The sequence below is a fragment of the Periophthalmus magnuspinnatus genome, chromosome 15 (genome assembly GCF_009829125.3).
Source record: "Periophthalmus magnuspinnatus isolate fPerMag1 chromosome 15, fPerMag1.2.pri, whole genome shotgun sequence".
NCBI lineage: Eukaryota > Metazoa > Chordata > Actinopteri > Gobiiformes > Gobiidae > Periophthalmus > Periophthalmus magnuspinnatus.
The window spans coordinates 31,420,319-31,438,160 of NC_047140.1; the positions used below are offsets into that span (position 1 = coordinate 31,420,319).

At 40.2% G+C, this 17,842-nt stretch overlaps 2 protein-coding genes across 2 annotated transcripts in view; one reads left to right on the forward strand and one right to left on the reverse strand.

Annotated features, from left to right (window-relative positions):
- The first annotated feature begins 5,373 nt into the window (after positions 1 to 5,373).
- Positions 5,374 to 11,091, forward strand: il22ra2 (interleukin 22 receptor, alpha 2). Its single transcript, XM_033979776.2, has 6 exons — positions 5,374 to 5,477; positions 6,439 to 6,553; positions 6,628 to 6,806; positions 6,881 to 7,023; positions 8,080 to 8,225; positions 9,779 to 11,091. The coding sequence occupies exons 1-6, from the start codon at positions 5,405 to 5,407 to the stop codon at positions 9,780 to 9,782; spliced, it is 660 nt and encodes a 219-aa protein (XP_033835667.2). The 5' UTR covers positions 5,374 to 5,404; the 3' UTR covers positions 9,783 to 11,091.
- A 953-nt stretch (positions 11,092 to 12,044) lies between these two features.
- Positions 12,045 to 17,842, reverse strand: part of map3k21 (mitogen-activated protein kinase kinase kinase 21) — a 35,393-nt gene continuing 29,595 nt past the window's right edge. Inside the window, exons 7-10 of the mRNA XM_033979176.2 lie at positions 17,649 to 17,799; positions 16,490 to 16,572; positions 15,589 to 16,398; positions 12,045 to 14,743 (exon numbers count right to left, since the gene is read on the reverse strand). Of these exons, the coding sequence (XP_033835067.1) occupies positions 14,388 to 14,743; positions 15,589 to 16,398; positions 16,490 to 16,572; positions 17,649 to 17,799 (1,400 nt within the window). The 3' untranslated portion in view covers positions 12,045 to 14,387. The remainder of the gene's footprint in view (positions 14,744 to 15,588; positions 16,399 to 16,489; positions 16,573 to 17,648; positions 17,800 to 17,842) is intronic.

The following is a 17,842-nucleotide window of genomic DNA, read 5'->3' on the forward strand; positions in this document are numbered from 1 at the left end:
ATCTAGTTTACCCCTTTATTACACCTTATATTTATTATTAAAACTTGTCACAAGATTAATACATTATTACTTTGCATAAATGAGTGACACATGATTTCCAAAATAAACTTTACTTTTTTATTTGATATAAAATAATCAATTTTATTACAGTGATTGAAAGTTAAATTATATATTTAGTTAAAATTAAACTATTAGAGGTTTATGTATTTAGCCTCGCGTTTACCATTATTCCTATGTTTTTACATTATATGGATCTCAACAGTGACGCCCGCCCGCCCTGGTTCTGTAACTAAATTTCCCATTCATTTTTCTCATAGACTTTCCAAAAAAAAGGAATATTAAAAGTTCCAAAGCTTGGGTCAGGGATAATCGGCAACGTGGCAACTACAGACCACAAACATCTAATTTTATTTAAAATCTGTTTCTAAAACTTTATGAATTACAAAGTTATTAAAACATTTCGCAGAATCTTGCATTTTAAACTGCCTTTTTGGATTCAAAACACCGCGTTATGGATATTAGTTAGCACGTAGCTAGTTAGCCTTTGGATGGGTTCATTATGTGAAAAATAAACGGAAAATATACTTCCGGGTCGTGACATGCGTCACCGTTGAGCTCGATGCTTATTGGCTGTTCGTACGTAAGGCGTGTGTACACGTGACCTTGCGCGGAGAAACCTGCGTGAAAGTTCTAGAAGACGCCGTTTACGTTAGACCTGTTTAGAGCGCGGGAATCCCGGATTTAAACAGAAAAAACACGTTAAAAAGAACCACGGATGCGAGAAAAGCTCGAAGAAGAGGACCGCGGACTCGTGAGTTTGTGAGCACAGAGATTCACGGCTGTGGAGCGGGAGAGAAGGAGCGGGAGCTGTTATGAGAGGCGGCCGAGCTAGAGCGAGCCAGAGCCGGGTAAGCTGAGCGGAGCTGCCGGTTCTTCGCACCGCACTCAAAAACTTCCGGACCTCGGTATTTCAACGCACTCAATGATTTTCCAGATTCAAAAAGACCCGCATCGTGTTTCCCGCTCATCTAAAAGCTCCGGTGCCGTGAGTAAACTTGACATTATGAGTGAGACCGAGCCCTGCGCCGTTTAGAGCGAAGAGACGGTTTCCCGCGATTTTTGTTCCATTGTTCTCTATTGTACAAGGGTAAGCTAAAGGGGCTAAGCTAAAGGGGCTAAGCTAAAGGGGCTAAGCTAAAGGGGCTAAGCTAAAGGGGCTAAGCTAAAGGGGCTAAGCTAAAGGGGCTGAGCTAAAGGGGCTGAGCCAAAGGGAATGAGCCAAAGGGAATGAGCCAAATTGTTTAAGCAAAATTGAATGAGCTAAAGGAGCTAAGTTAAGGGGCTAAGTTAAAGGTACAAGGCTAAGGGGAATAAGCTTCAGGGACCAAGCTAAAAGGACTAAGATGAAGGGAAGACGTTATATTCTTGGTGTGAAATGTAAACATTTTATTAGTATTCAGAAGGGGATAAAGCCTGATCGAAACTTTTGTGGTTTCCTGCTAAATTCTTAATTTGATATTTAGGGGATATATTGTGTTATTGTGTTATTTCAGTGGTGGAAGGTAATGAAGTAAAAGTAATAAAGTACTGTACTTAAGTAAAATGTTCAGGTATTTGTACTTTAATGAAGTACATTTTACAGTGCGTACTTTTTTATCTTTACTTCACTACAACTGAGAGCCATATCTGCTGTGTCTGGATGGGTTTCCTCCGGGTACTCTGGGTACTCCGGTTTCCCCCATCAACCAAAACATGAACGCCCTTCAAGACAACTGTTGTGATTTTGGGTGTTACAAAAATTAATTGAATTTAATTGAATCTGTACTTTCTGCTCTACTGCATTTTGGAACAGGATGTAAAAAAAAGTACAAGTATTTTTTATTGTGAGACCTGCTAAACAGGCTCAGGGTTTATTTAACACGTTCATAGTTTGAGCAACACAAATGTACAGATAAATAGACCTAGGGAAAAAAATATTGATTCAGTTGTTCCTGTTTAAATTCAACTTAAATCTTTCTCAAAATCACCATATTTGAAGCTTTATAAGACTCAATCTGTGTGAAATACTTTTACTTTTCTACTTACTTCTTAAGTGCATTCTTAAACAGGCACTTAAATACTTTTTAAGTAGTTTTTTCATGTGATACTTGAGTATTTCTTGCTCTAGTATATGTACTTTTACTTAGTAAAATTGAGTACCTTGTGCACATGGTCGTGTGCAGCATTGGGGTCATGGAGTCCAGACTGTTTTTTTTTGTTTTGTTTTTTGTAGACCAACTTCTAATGAAGAGCTCAGCAATTATGTGTGCGTGTGTGTACGTGTTTACATTCATGTGTGTGTTTGGACAAGAGGACATACCGCACACACGCAGCATCAGCAGAGAGGACAGGCGAAACAGACTTATTTCTCAGAACATGATGTTCATGACAAGGACAAAGAGGAACAGTCACTCACACACAGGTTCTACACCACATGAGTTTCCAGTCGGGTTTTATGTTGTGACAATCTGCCTCTTTCTCACAGACTTGAACTTTTAAACTTTTGAACACTTTTCATAAGTTTTATACTTGTGTGTGTTGTGAACGTCACAGTCCAGTGTGAGGCTGTAGATTTAAAGGAGGAGTGCTGGAGAGTAGAGGTGGAGCAGAGGGGGGCAATAAATGAAGATGGGGGCAAATAATTAATATGTAATACAAGTCTCATATTTTACTGCTGTCAGGGTTGGTGAAAAATTCCACCAGATTACATGAAATTCCACCATTTTCTTTATAAAATCCCTGGGGCAGGACCCCCAGACCCCCTGCCTTCAGCAGTAGCTCCATCTGCCACATGTCAAGACACATTCAGCACAATGTTCAGGGAGCCTCTTGATGGAAACTGATTGATACTTTTTGTCAAATAAATTTGGACTACAAGTTGTTATTTCAAAATAAAGACATATTTTACCCATATAAATTATAATAATTTTCTGAACAAACATGAACTTAAATGACTAAGGCATTTCAATTCCTCTCACCTGCACACTCATTCAGTTGAATGATTCAGCGGTTTACTATAAATGCGTAAAGAAGAAGCACGTGTGTGGTGACATTTGAGGCTTCCATGTTGTTCCTCTGACTAACTGTATTTGAGACATCCATGTTGTTCCATGTTGTTCCTCTGACGAAATGTGGCTATGGAGCGATGTTCATCTTCCTCTTACACACTGCGTGGGAGGATGACACTTCTTACAGTAGAAAAGAATATTCAGGTTTACTGTATTAAACTTTAGCTTATCTGAACATGGCTTCCTGTTCTGTAATGTCAGTATATCATGTGCTGTAATGATTTATTCACAGGTCCACAGACAGAACTTGCAGACCGTTATTTGAATGCAAATGTGCCCTCTGTCAATCATTTGGTAAGATTAGAAAAAATGTCAAATGAAATTGAGCGCCAGTTTTATAAGAATATGCTCAAATCCCGTGCACATGCCCTCCTTTCCCTTTATGATTCAGTTCAGTTCAAGCTTATTTCAGCAGCACATTTACAACAACTTGAGCTGACCAAAGTGCTTCACATAAAAGTCAGCAACAAACAAATGTAAAGATCACACAATACATAGGAAAAGAACAAGAAAACACCAAGATATCCTGTGTAGCTAGTGTTAAATGCCAGGGAGAAGAAGTGGGTCTCGTGTTAAATGCCAGACACACAGCATAAAATAATAAAAAAATGTAAAACTTGCAATTAAAAACTTTTACAACCCAAACAGACACATTGCATACATTGTCCCACACACAGCCCCAAGCACGTCAACCGTGTAACCGCCATAGCATATGTTCACATGTCACTACACTTCTTTACATGTCAAAACAAGACTAGACCTGTTGCAATCATTTTCTTTGCACTACTGGGACATTTTTAGCATTTTTTTTAAACTATATGATAAGATTTAAGCCGTAAAAGTTTGAATTAATTCCTTCTATGACATTTTACAGAAGTAAACTAACGATCAAAGTGTCTCATTCTGTTGTTTATTTATCGCAGCTCATGATTTTTAACAGGGTTTTTGTGTCAGTGGTGTAAATTAGTTTCAATATTATCATTTATCATCTATATTTACTTCAGCGATATAACGAGCTTCAAAATTTGCTATTGTGACAGGGCTAGTTCAAATTAGATAGACGATAGAATTCACAAATGTAAGATTGAGAACTGCTGTAAAAACCTCTAATGTGGATGATGGCGTCTGCTCAGACTTGAAATACAATGAAGGTAAGTTTATTTGAATTATTTTGTGTACCAATTGTGTTATATAAAGTGCTTCACAGAATAAGAAACATAAAATCACAATAGAAATACGTAAATGATCATAAAATTAAAAACAGCAAAGAAAAAAGTGCTGAACAAAAACACTTCAGTCAATGCAAACCAGGGGTCTCAAGCTCACAGCCCAGGAGATGTTTTGTGACCTGCAGGAAAGTGGGTCACAAGTTTAATGTTGGGTGTGTCCTGGCAGTTTTAAATGAATGGCACTTTACCAAGTTGTGCCTGGAACAGATATTGAATATGGCCAAACAGAGATTAAATTAAATGCATTTACGATAAATAGTGTGAGCAACGGGCTGTGTCCAGTATGGCATCGCTGACGTCTTTTTAGTGATGTGTAAACCCCCGAGCCCACGTGTTACTCCTGCTGTTTGTATTTCCATCACAAAAAATTCAACAAATAACGATGTATAGCCATAAAATCTGCAAGAATCTGCATTTTTCCTCATAATCTTCTCAAACACATTGCAGTTTTCAACACTTTTTAACAAACCTTTTTTTGTGGAATACGATCCTGCGGTCTCCAGCTAATTTGAATTTGAGAACCCTGATGTAAACACTGTCTGACCCTTAGACTGAGTAAATACATAAATATGTTTAGTCTATGGTCTAACCCTAACCTTGAAATTTTGCCTTCACCAAGATTGGGCAATAGTCACGTATTACATAACAACTTTTGCTATGCGGCAATTTCTAGTAAAACAAGACACCGATCCTGCTGGGAAACGTGTCCTGCAGGGAAGTCCAGCCCCAGATATTTAAAATATTTTTGCATATGTTTTATTTACATTTGTACTTTTGTTACATAACAGCATTGCACAGGTAAACATATACTGCTGTGTATCTTTAGGTAAGCTGTAAATAAAGTTGTTTTTGTTGTATATAAACCACATGACTGCAGGGCGTGTATTTGATTCCAGTCTCGTAAAATGATATGTGAACTCGCATCAAGCTGTGAAGGTGTTTTTTTTTGTTTTTTTTGGGGTAGTCAGAATTACAGGTGGAACTGTGTCCTTATAAGGCGTTTTGAGATGGAGGAAGTGTCCACTTTAAAACCAGCGATGCACAGAGTTGCGGTCCAGTGTCAGACGAATGATCAATATGAGGGCAGTTCTGTGGGCCGCTGTGCTGCTGGGGACCGTAGGAGGCGGTCTCACTGAACAAGGTACAGTTTCAACTTTTTAGAAGAAAAGAAAACTCGTGAATGTGTAGCTTCAGTGCATTTTTTTAATTAACTTTCAGATATGTTTTGTTGAATTGGTTCTTTTTGTAAGCAACAAAAATATTGTCACTCTGTGGTAGAAACAAACTGATATTGAGCCAGTATTTACACTTTTTTACATATGGGCTATTGGCCTTAAATTTCCTGCCTAGGACGATTTCATTCTCTTGACAAATTCTCTTTTTAAATAATCTCACTGCTTTTTAGTGAAATTTGAACAGTTTAAAAACCCTTCTGGGGACTGGGGTTGTGAATTCCCCTGGCTATAAACACTGTGATACATGCATCAGATTAATAAATTGTTAATCTATGGTTGTTGTGTCAGTCCATTTTCAAATAATAAAATAAAATAAAAATAAAATAACATAAATACATTTTAACACTTAAGTGAGATGATTGCATTCACAAAATTAGATTACACTGCACTGTTAGGGGTTAGTAGTAAAAAGTATAGACAGTATTTATATTAGTTGTTATTTCAAATCATATTTTGGGGGGAAATCATCAAAATTGGCCCAAAAAATATCAGCAGACCATAACAGCCAAGGGTTGCTGTGGACAGATCCACATGTGTGTCGGTCATTCTCTGCTCTGGGAGAGACCAAGGGGGAAAAACTAGATGCAAGTAGTTTGAGTAGCCTAAAACCCTGACAAAAACAGACTTTGGGAATATGCAATCGTCTCAACGTTGGCACAATAATGTTATTAGTGTTTTTACTGTAAGTTTTTGTTTATGTAATGCTATTGGCCCCTTTATAATGCGTCAGACCATTTCATCCGTAGTGTAGTTTGTTCCTTTCCTAGCACTTTGGCCATCTGATGTTGTTTTAAATGTGCTATACACGAAAGGCATGTCATAAAAATAATTTTGAATTGGGCTATAATCTTTCTTTCCATGTCTCAGTGAGCCTTCTGCCTCCGGCCCATTTGAGGTTTGACTCTGTGGACTACAAAACCACTGCGGTTTGGATTCCGCCCTCCAACAGCTCCACTCTCCTGTACAACGTCCAGTGGAAGATGTGAGGATAATCTTTCAAATGCATTACATCATTATGCTCATGCTGTATTCTGATTAGCTGACGTGTGCCCGCAGCTACGGCGAGCCTGAATGGCTGAACGTGGACCACTGCCAAGGCATTGAGAAGCCCAAGTGTGACCTCAGTGAAGAAACCTCCGATGTCACCGAGTGGTACTACGCCCGTGTGCAGGCGACCACGCCGGCTGCCAAATCACCCTGGGTTACATCACGCAGATTTAGCCCACGCTGGGACTGTAAGGCACATATTTACATAATCTTTTTTAAATATTCTTGATATTTTATTTAATAATTTTCTGTCTTTTTTCAGCCGAAATTAGCCCGCCTTTACTGAGGCTGAACACCACAATGAAAGGAATTGTGGCGCGTGTGAAACCGCCGCGTGCGCAGGTCAGAAAGCAACACCGTGATCTGTTCTACAAGATCTACCTCATCAGAGAAAATGGAGAAGAGGTAAACTTCAACTATTAACACTAGAAAATAGAATAGAAAATATATTAACACTACAAAATATATAAACATGTTACTTGTAGAGATTAAGAGAAAGATTGAGAAAGTGTGCAGGTGTCAACTGACTGAGCAAAGGTTTGTGGTTTGACTTCAGTACTGCACAAACTGTCATTGTGTCCTTGGGCAAGACACTTCACCCAAACTTATTCTGGTCTGAAATATGCGTAATTTTGTTGTTTGAGAATTGAAATAAATGGAGCCGTAGCACCAAATACAAATAGAGAACTACTGAGGGCTCGTAAAATGCAATATATATGACCTATTTCTATATGACCTTTTTAATAATTCTGTTGATACTAGACGCAAACAGAAGAACAATAGGGGAAGAAACCACAATAACAACAAAACAAGAACATGATAACAATACATACTCTGATGCAACTGGTGTTTGCGGCTAATATGGAATGTGTACCTTTATTTGGGAGGGAAGGGGTTTGATTTAAAGTTCATTTTGCCTCACAAATTCCAGACAACTAAGAAATGCTTTGGTGCTTCATTGTGTGGAGTTAGACCATGGATGTTTGCCATTTGGGATTAAAGGAAGGTGTGAATATAAAGCAGTTTAAAAAGAATTACAAAAAATAGACGAGATATGAAATGGATGGAGATGTTATATAATGCAAGAAAGGGTAATAATATTGCATGAATAAGGTTTAATAGAAGAATTATGTAAAAGAAAAAAGCCAATTGTACATATCTTGATGAAATGATGAGGAAAAGGGGGAAAGGTGTGGGGATAAATGTTTTCATCCTAATTACATGTATATAGTTCCTTGTAATATCTGTTTATAGCTTTGTTATGTCTTACGTTACGCTTTTTTTAAAATTCTATGCATGTTTGAAATTAACAGGGTGACAGTTGAACAGATTCCTTGATGCTTTGAAAGTGGAAAAGTGCTATATAAAAAAATGTGACCATGACGTTCATACATTTTAATCTTCAGCCCTAACTATATCTTGGAGCTCACCTATGTAAATGTTTATATCTTCTTCTTATAGGAGGAGTTTGAGATGAACTGCTGCTTTCACAAACTCTGCATAAAGGACGTCAAGCGCAAGGCGAGGTACTGCTTTCAGGCCCAGACCATACTCCCCCTACAGGCCCGGAGTAGCGCCCGCAGTGAGGTCAAATGCATCACCGTAAGGTAAAAACACACTGATTTTATTTGTGTTTTAATTGTAGCTCTAATAATTGGCAAAGGTTTGTTCTGTCTTCAGTTTTGAGCTTAAACTTGGATTTAGAAATAGCAATTCTTTCTGTCAGACATGTTTGTTTACCTGTTTTTCATATTTCACTTCCTGTAGCGTTCCTCACAAATGTCACGTGATGTTGTAGTGGCGGGGTTTTGTTGTCTTGTAGGCTCCTTCACTTGATTTTAGCAGAAGCTTGCGCCCCCTACTGTCTGACGCCTTCTCAGGGACTGCATCCCGCGTGTGATGAGGTGTACACTCCCTCGTCACGTTTATGCGCTAGATCAGAATCAATCAATCAAACTTTATTTCTATAGCATCTTCCAACAACCAAAGCTGCCCAAAGTGCTCTACAACATTAAAAACACGATTAAAAACAATAAACTTCATTCAAATCAACAGAGCACATTACACCATTAAAATAAGGAAAGAGTCACAGGGCCACTAAGTGCTGAAAGACGTTTTAAATAAATACGTTTTCAGTTTGGCTTTAAACAGAGGCAGGTCAGAGATGGAACACTATGGGCAATGAGTTCCAGAGTTTTGGCCACTGTAAAAGAACGATCGCCCCACTGTTTGCACCGGGACCGGGGGACCTCCAGCAGATGTTGCCCAGCAGATCGTAGAGCTCTGCTGGGTCGGTGAGGCGTCAAAATCTCACACAGATAAGGTGCAAGGCCATTTAGTGCTTTAAAAACAAACATTACAATTTTAAAATGGATTCTGAACTGGACAGGGAGCCAGTGCAAAGACAGGACAGGGGTGATGTGGTCATGTTTGCGACTGTTCGTGAGCAGGCGGGCTGCATCAGAAGCCATTAAGATGCGCAAACGAGGTCCAAGGAGCATGAATCGTGACGAGGGAGCGTACACCTTATCACGCACGTGGGATGGAGTCCCGGAGGAGGTGTCAGACAGTAGGGGGCGTAAGCTTCCCCAAATGTCTGACAAAAACAAGTAAAGCAGACTACAAGACATGTCACTACACCATCACTTCAGTACACCATCACTACACTACAGCTGCACCACACCATCACTACACCTCACTATCACTGAACCATCACTAAGGTACAACATCACTACACTACACTACCACAACACCATCACATGACACTTGTGAGGAAGGCTACAGGAAGTATGTAAAGCAGGTAAACAAACACTCATGTCTGACAAAAAGAAGCTCTAAAAGTTTTGAGGCAGACAGCTGGGGAGTACCGTCAGTGAAAACCAACCTCTGTGTTAACAAAAGATGACAAAATGAGGAGTCAAGTGTCACTCAAGAGCCCGCGGCGCAGAGACAGGAAAGAAAGGGAGGGAAACAGAAACTCCCCGGGGAGAAATCGTAGCCGTTCCGATTCTTCACCAAAGCTATAATTACATGTGCCGCACTATTTTTAGATCAGGAACAGACATGGAGGTAGTGCTGGTAAATGGAGTCTTCTTTATCCCGCTTACTGACTTTTGCTCCACTCTCTCCTTCCTCATTCTCTCACCTGTCATCACTGAAGATAAATGGGGAACCTCGTGCTCTAAATGACGACATGGGACAATGCAACACCTCTACAGCTTGAAACAACCAACGCTACCTTTACAGACTGCCAGTGAATGTGACATGGATCAGGCAACACTCACGGCCATCTGCCAATACTGTTACATACACAGTGATGGGAAGACTACTTAGAAAATGGATTTAGTTATAGAATACAGAATACCCAGATCTGTCATGATGATAATCAACTTCTCATTCAATATTTAACACTATATTTTGGGGCTCATAATATTTCGTGTCTACACTTTCTTTGCAAAGTGGGGAGAGTTTGTGTATTTTTGTTGTAATATGACAATATTTGAGCTGTGGGGGGTTGAAAAGGTAAGTTCTCTGGCTAATTATTGCTTCATTCTGTTTATTTGTTGCAGCTCAGGCGTTTTATTGAGACACTTTATTTAAAAATGGTTCACTGGGATTACTTTTGCATTGTTATTGTGTCATTATTGTTTATTGCAGTAAGGATTTACTGTGCTTCAAAATGTGTTATTGTGACAGGTGTAAGAATACCCAAATTAAAATGTGGTTTGTTACATGGGCCAGAGGACCGTATTCTGAATACTCTGTAAATGTTATGCTTTTACACTATAATATAATGCAAGATTACAGTTAGTTTACTTTTAGTAAAGTAACTGTAATCTTAATGCCACCAAACGAAAGGGTAACTTTACCAGAATAGTTACTCAAAATGAGCATTCAGAACACGATTGGTCAAATGGTCAAATTCCTATTGCACTTTTCTACCTCAAGTAGGCAGCATATATAGCGTATATACTCGCACTCTCACTGTTAAACCTAAATGTGCTGGAGACAATGAAGGCCATAAGTAGGAGTCTTGCCCAAGGGCACAACAGCATCACTGCAAGAAGTGGGAATTGAACCATCATTCTAAAGTTTACAGTGGCACATTTCACTGTCACTTCACTCTTGTCATAACACTGTGCCTGATGGCTGTGTAACTGACCTTGTGCGATTTAAAAACACCACTCCTAAAATTGAATTAAATATGTAATAAATAAATGGTAATTATGAAGATGAGTGTTATTATAATAAATAAATACTACTTAAAGAGCGTGTGTTGTGTTATTTTCTGTTCTAATGTTGTTTCATCATCACACACGGATCTGGAGTTGTGTTTTGTTTCATTCTCGTATGTGTAAAACACACAAATGTGCAGATTTAGAGCTCTTCTCTCAAACTGAAAACACTCTGTTGCACCTTGTGATGTCATCAAGTGGTAATACAGGAAGTGCTCCACTGTGTTTTTAAACTCCACACACCATGTACTGAATGTAAAACACAATGAGAAACTACAATTGTGCCTCTTGGAACAATGTCTCATGTGAAGAGCTGCAGACAGGAGCAGGAGACATGTGACTTTACAAAAAAAATCTGCTCTACATTCTAAGATGAAAAATATTCTAAATTGAACATTTTTACATTGTTGCTGTTCTTGTATGTTGTTCGTCTTATAAAAATTTGCACTGTGGCCTAGACAACCAAAAATGTGTCCCAGATTCCAGGAGGTTAAGTAAAAGTGTTAAAGTATTTGTTTACAAGACCTCAAAATATGGGTGAAATACTTTTAAAGTTTCAAATGTGATTTTGATAAAGATTTGTGCTGAATTTTGTTTAAACAAACAACTGAATTGTTTTTTCAGCTGTGTTTTTTTTTGTATATTTTTGTTTGCTCCAAAAAAAAAATAAAAAAAATTACCCTCAGCCTTTTGAGCAGGTCTCAGACAATAATGAAAAACTTTACTTGTTCAAAATTGTAGTGGAGTAGAAAGTACAGATACTACTCTCAAATGTACTGAAGTAAAAGTATAAAGAATTAGCTTTAAAATGTATATAAAATACAAATACCTAAAATTTGTACAATACTTTCTTTTTCTTACTACTTTCACTTGGTTATAAACCCACTAACAAAGGTAACAAACTATCAACTTCATGACATCACAAGTTGGAACAGAACATTTTGGGCTTTGGAGATGCAGACAGACTAATAAAGTGTGACTCAAACATGTGTGAATGAAACAAAACACAACCCCAGGTCTGTTTTTGATGAGGTAACAGCATTAGAACATGAGTTAAAGCTCACAGGAGTCAGTTTTGTGCAATATTGGACCTTTTAACCAAGAGATGCATGTACTTATAACATTATACCTCTAATATAATACTTGTCATGGCAAAATGTCTTAAAGTTCACAAAAACACAAACGCTGAGCTTAATTTAGCCTTTATTTAAAATGTTGATATTTTTAATCAATCAGTGGTGAAGTAACCAATACTGTTAAGTTAACCAATCACTGATGTCATGTCAGTGAAGTACAAATGCTCACAATGAGGGGTTGTTCATAACATTTTAGACAGAGAAGTTAAAAACTCCCCGATAGCAGCTAGGATCAGTGGTTTTGGTCCTGGAGGAAGACGCCTTAGTCTTGAACAGGAATTTGGTCCCATAGCCAACAGTCTCACATTATTGCTACAGTTAAGCCAAACTGAATGGAATGTCATAGGCACAGTGGTCATCAGCATCAACGTTTCGCCCAAATATGGCAACACAGACTTTTAAAACCATGATTTCAGGGGCCGAACTCAACGATCACACTCAACGGACTTCATCGCAGGTGTTTGTAAGGTTTCACCTGTTGATCTGCGGGGCCTCGACAGTTTTACAGCAGTCATACAATACACAGCAGTTCACATTCGACATGAGCTGACGAGACCATATACACAGCCATGGAAAATAATACAGTATTTACACTATTTGGAAATAAAAAAAACATTTCAGTATAACAGTGATTTAGGTTTGCAAACAGCAGTCATCAGTCAATAGCTCATACGAGATGTTATTTTTGTTTTTAAGGGAGAATCATAGACTGTATAAAGAAGTGGACTGAGTGCGAGCGACGTCACCCACAGCGTTCGGCGGCAGTCAAATGAAGCTCATCGAGGCTAGAGCAGAGTTTTGTATTTGGAATTCCAACTGTGAGTATCATAACAGCCAATCTGGAGCGAGCCTGTTGAAGGTAACGCCCCTTCCCGCTCACACCGCTGGTTTAGCAGGGAGCGGGAGCTTAGCAACGCTGTCAATCAAACCTGTTGCTAACGCTAGCGAGAGGGACGTCGGGGAAAGGAGGAGCCAGGTTTGTCTGTTATTAATGTTCATATCTTGATTTACAGGCACAATAGTGAAATAAAAATGCCAGGATCATGTAGAGCACTCATGATCACTTCCTTTTTGGAGCGTGTCAGCTAGCACGTTAGCCATGTCCATTTATATATACAGTCTATGTGGAGAACCTGGGAGCGGCCATTTTGAACCGTGTACAAACAGTGAGCTCGACTTCAAGCCACAGGACCCGATACAGTATATCAAGGGCACTGTCAGTTTTTCTCCAAAGCGCCCGTTTATTTGTGAGAGCCAAACTTGTATGTAAACATTTTGTAAACTCAGATGTGCATATGTGTAAGGCACCAAGACGTGTACATACTTTTAGAAATGCGTTTGTTGCATAATACAGCTCATATCACTCTGGCAATGTTGCTTTTTCTTCTATGACCACTCCCAGACTGTGCAATCTTTCAATGACTACAACTTTAACATCGACCATACCAAAAATAAAGTAGAAAAAAAGAGAAATGCTATGTCTAATACTTTTACAAAATCTATATTAGCAACATGTGACCCAGTAAAACCGATCTGGGTTTTGAATAGAAGACTCAGTAGTAACTCTGGCATTTTGGGAAGACCAGGTTTAGGCACCCGTACAGACTGTACCGCACACGCAGCACAAACAGCTTGCAGCATTGGAAGAAATCAAGAAGTAAGACATATGTACAAATAAGAAGAGAATTTGTTCAACATTTTAGGTCACATGCATGATTCTCAAGCCAAAATCTAAAAGCATAGGTACTCAACTCTGCTAAAGTCAAGTTTCTTCATATTAAATTACCTATAAAAATATATATAAATATAAAGGTGAGGGTTTTTGTTGCAAAGGGTGCAGCTGCGGTCAACGTTTAGCTGCACAAACAGAAAAAGGTAAAGGCAGAAGTGTGAACAAAAAGGAGGAAATGAGCTGATCTTGTTCCACAACTACTACTTCTACGGCCTTACAAGATTCATCTGAGGGAGAGCGCGTTCCTTGAGGCGCGAGAAAACGACGCGGAAACATCACATGACAGTTTCTATTGACCTTATTCCGCTTTGCCCACTTTTGCCTCTAAACGCTACTAAACCACACTTCCACTTAATCAGGAATCCCATTCATTTCAGTGGAGTTTGAGAAAAAATTTGCTGCTAAAATATGATATAAAATACGTTGATTTGTGTAAAATGTTCATGTAACCAACAAGTCAACACAGCACCGATTCTCTGGAGGCGTTAAAACGGCTCTGTCCCTATAGAACTTATTGCTATCAAAAACGGCAGCCCCATGCAAAATAATACAACCCGAATGACGATGGCGGCGCCCACGGCAACTTCCAGAATAAGGTGAATAGTACAGAACGTTAAGGCAGTAGTCGCTAAACCGCATCTCGTCCACGGTGACCTTCAGGGACATCTAGGACAGGAACTCCTTCTCCAGTTCGAAGAGCGAGGGTCGACCCGGCGAGCTCTGGATGCGGCAGAGCGGCACAGTGCAGTCCCTCTTCTGACCCTCTGTGTCCATGTCCAGCAGAGAACAGCCCACGGTGACCTCTGACCCCAGCACCATCCCGAGGCTCTGCGCCGCCTTATCTCCAGTCAGGTGGCCCAGAGAGTAGCTCTTGTTACGCCCCCGCAGCAGGGCTCTTAAAGACACAGGCCGTGGTTTGGACCCGCTCTCGCCTCCGGGTGGCGCCTCTGTCCCACCGTTTCTCTCCTTCTCCTGCTTCTTCTGCACTGTCATGGGGTTTGGTAGTGTGGTCGGGCCATTTGCTGAAACACAGATGAAGTGATTTAAAACACTACAGGAGGCAGATATATCACATTTACATCGCTTTGACAATGTTTAAATCCAGGCTCAAACTTTGCATATGACGAAAAGGGTTTTATTCAGCACTTTTCTCCTTTAATTTTAAATTTATGATGCTTATTTGTGATTAATTATGTTGTGATTTGAATGCCTTTTTTTTATTCTGTAAAGCACTTTAAATTACCTTGTATACGAACTGTGCTATACAAATAAACTTGCCTTGCCAATAAGAGTTTCATTCTTAAATCAGACCAATTCTGCAAAATGGACTTTTAACCATGTTATAGTTGTTTCTTCTCATTTACCCCTTCAAAGTTGTATTTGGAGTGATTCGTGGATGTTTGAATAAGCTTTAATCTCTTCTTTTCAAGACGCCATTTTTCCAATCAATGCCTGTTTTCACCTCCCACTGCTCTGTACTTACTTCGTTCCTCAATTTTATTTTCTTAAATCGGTGATACACGTAGGATTTGGCAGCGTTGCATAATCGTATAAATTACAAATAGTCTGCTACTTGCTAATGTGATGTGCAGCTGTCCATAGGAGGGGCCGACAGCTACACGGCGCTTTGTTTTGATGACATTTATGGCGACGTCAGCTCCCATTGGACAAGTCGTTCTAGATGAACATTGTGATTTAAAATGTGCAAATCATAATTATGGTCCTAAGCCCTGAGTTGATTGACCCTGACTGACCCACATAATTGATAATGATCCACGGGTGTCAGAGATTATAACTATAAAGCACAAACACTAGGTCTGATTAAAATGGTAGCAGGAGGCTTGGGGTCAGAGTGGGTCAGACTCACTGATGTGGTTGTTGTACTTCTTGCGGCGCAGACGTGTGGCCGGGTTGTTGTTGGTGACTTCAGGTGGATGTCTGCTCTGTGCTGTGCTCTGCTGCACCGTGGGCTTGTTGCTTGGACCGTTCACCGCGGGATCTTGCTTGAGCGGTTGTGAGGAGTTGATGATGACGGGCGCCTCCTCCTTCACGGGGCCAGTCTGAGGGAGCTCGGCCTCGGACTGCAGAAGACATTTGGTGGAGTTGCATTCCATGATGGCCGACATGGACAGGAGGTTGGCGGCAGTGGTTGCGGCCGTGCTGTGATTAGGCGCCTCTTCTTTGCGAGGCCGGGTGTTTGGAGGCGAGGTGCTCCGGCGAAACCTGGTGGCACGTTGGAAAAGACCCTCCTTCTTCTTTTTCTCCTCCTTTTGTGGCTCGGACTCCTCGGCGGGGGCGGAGTTCTTGAGCGCCTCCCGCAGGTCGTATCCCAGGACGACCGACGCTAGCAGAGAGCCACAGCCGTACAGCACTGTGTCAGTTTTACGGCGGGCGGAGCTCCTCTTCAGACTGTTGGTGGGGGTGTGCTGAGGCGTGGTGGAGGCGGAGGAGGTGGAGGTGGTGGTATAGGGGTCTTCAGGGGTCTCTGAGGGACCACTTGGACTCACTGGAGCCGCACTGCTGTCCACCAACCCACTTTGTCCACTGGGACTCTGCGGTTGCTGCTCGTCCCTCCACAGAGATAGATCTATATAGACCTGGTTGGGGAACTTGAGCTGCTTTGGTTTGATGCTACTGTCAGAAAAGTCCAGAGACATTTCATCTTTACTGAGACCAGCTGAAAAACAAACAAACAAACAAAGGAAGAAGTTAAGTCAATGCATTTTAATTTAATCAATCAAACGTTTACAAGTATGTCTTCAGCTCACCTTTTTCATCAAAAAGAGCAGCGAGAGGCGCATTTTTCTGAGTAGTGGACCAGGGGTTACTGCCGTCGGACAGAGGCCTCACTCTGAAACCACAGAAACACAACATCACCCACTGTAAACTATAACCAGCTTTGGGAAGTACCTGATCGCACAAAAATGTGAATGGTGTCATGATCCTTCAGCTCCCTCCTTGTGTTTTTCACTCTGGAAGACTTGTCCCCGCCCCCGCCTACCTACAGGAGCCACGGTTTAACACCAGCTGCAGTCTGTCAATACTCACCTGTGCTTCATCTCCAGTCAACCCAGATCTACCACCACTCCCATCTCTGCATCTCCAGCCCCTACCTGCACCTGTGGACTCCGCCCCAGCCCCCAACTCCTCTGCTAATACACCATGTAAATCTGTTTTGCATTTTGGGTGATTTCAGGTCTAAAATAAGCTACAAATGTTCAGAAACATCACTTTATTTATACGCTTGTTTGGGAGATTACACTAGACCTCCCTGTTCAGTTTTAAATTCAAGTTTATTATCTAAAAAGAGCAAAAAGAGTGAGCAAATCTCCCAAACAACAATTGCGATGTTATGTACTTTCTACAGATCTCCCACCTCTGATTTAATCTAGAAAAAAAGTTACCATAATGACTATATCAATTTATCATTCAATAAATGACAGATGGAACAATATTTTTTGGGGTCAGTATATATTTATACATTTTCTTTGGGAAATGGTGGGTTTTTTTTTGGCACTATGATAAGATTTTACAATACAGTTACTCTTTAACTTAGTGGTATTCAGAATACATGTAATTTAGGCCCAAACTGCACAGAATCAGACAGAAAAATATAAAACCCAGCTCTTGTGGTGAAGCATAAGTGGTTTTTCCTTCTCCAATGATGAAAATGGAGAACAAACAGTGAAACAAACAAAGCTGTTTTTAATCCTACGTTGCGTTTTTACACTATAATTTAAAAACTCGATGTAAAAGTATTCTTAGCGTGCAGAATACAGTACTCTGATTGGACAATGTACTGGAATACTTAAGAAAATACATTTTAATGCACATACTCAGTATTCTGTAATTAAATACATTTCCAAAGTTTTTTTTTCTTATCACTGACAATAAATAAACAGTAGATGTGTGGACTTTGGACAGTACCTCTCTGTTGCATTCGGTCGCTCCTTGGTCTGCACTGAACTAGGCCCCCATGTTCTTCCTTTCTTTTTGATTCCCTTCTTCACATCATCAAACTCCTCCGGCCTGAAGAGGGAGCTGCGACCCCACGTACGATTGCTCTCGTCTTTAGTAACTATAAAGAGAAAAGCATAAGTCTGTAGCAGTTCTTAAACAAT

Bases quoted from the DNA above. Each gene is read 5' to 3' on its own strand.
- il22ra2 (XM_033979776.2), top strand. From the start codon at position 5,405: ATGATCAATATGAGGGCAGTTCTGTGGGCCGCTGTGCTGCTGGGGACC. The intron at 6,554-6,627 runs GTGAGGATAATC...GTGTGCCCGCAG, and splicing joins TACAACGTCCAGTGGAAGAT to CTACGGCGAGCCTGAATGGC. The intron at 6,807-6,880 runs GTAAGGCACATA...GTCTTTTTTCAG, and splicing joins ATTTAGCCCACGCTGGGACT to CCGAAATTAGCCCGCCTTTA.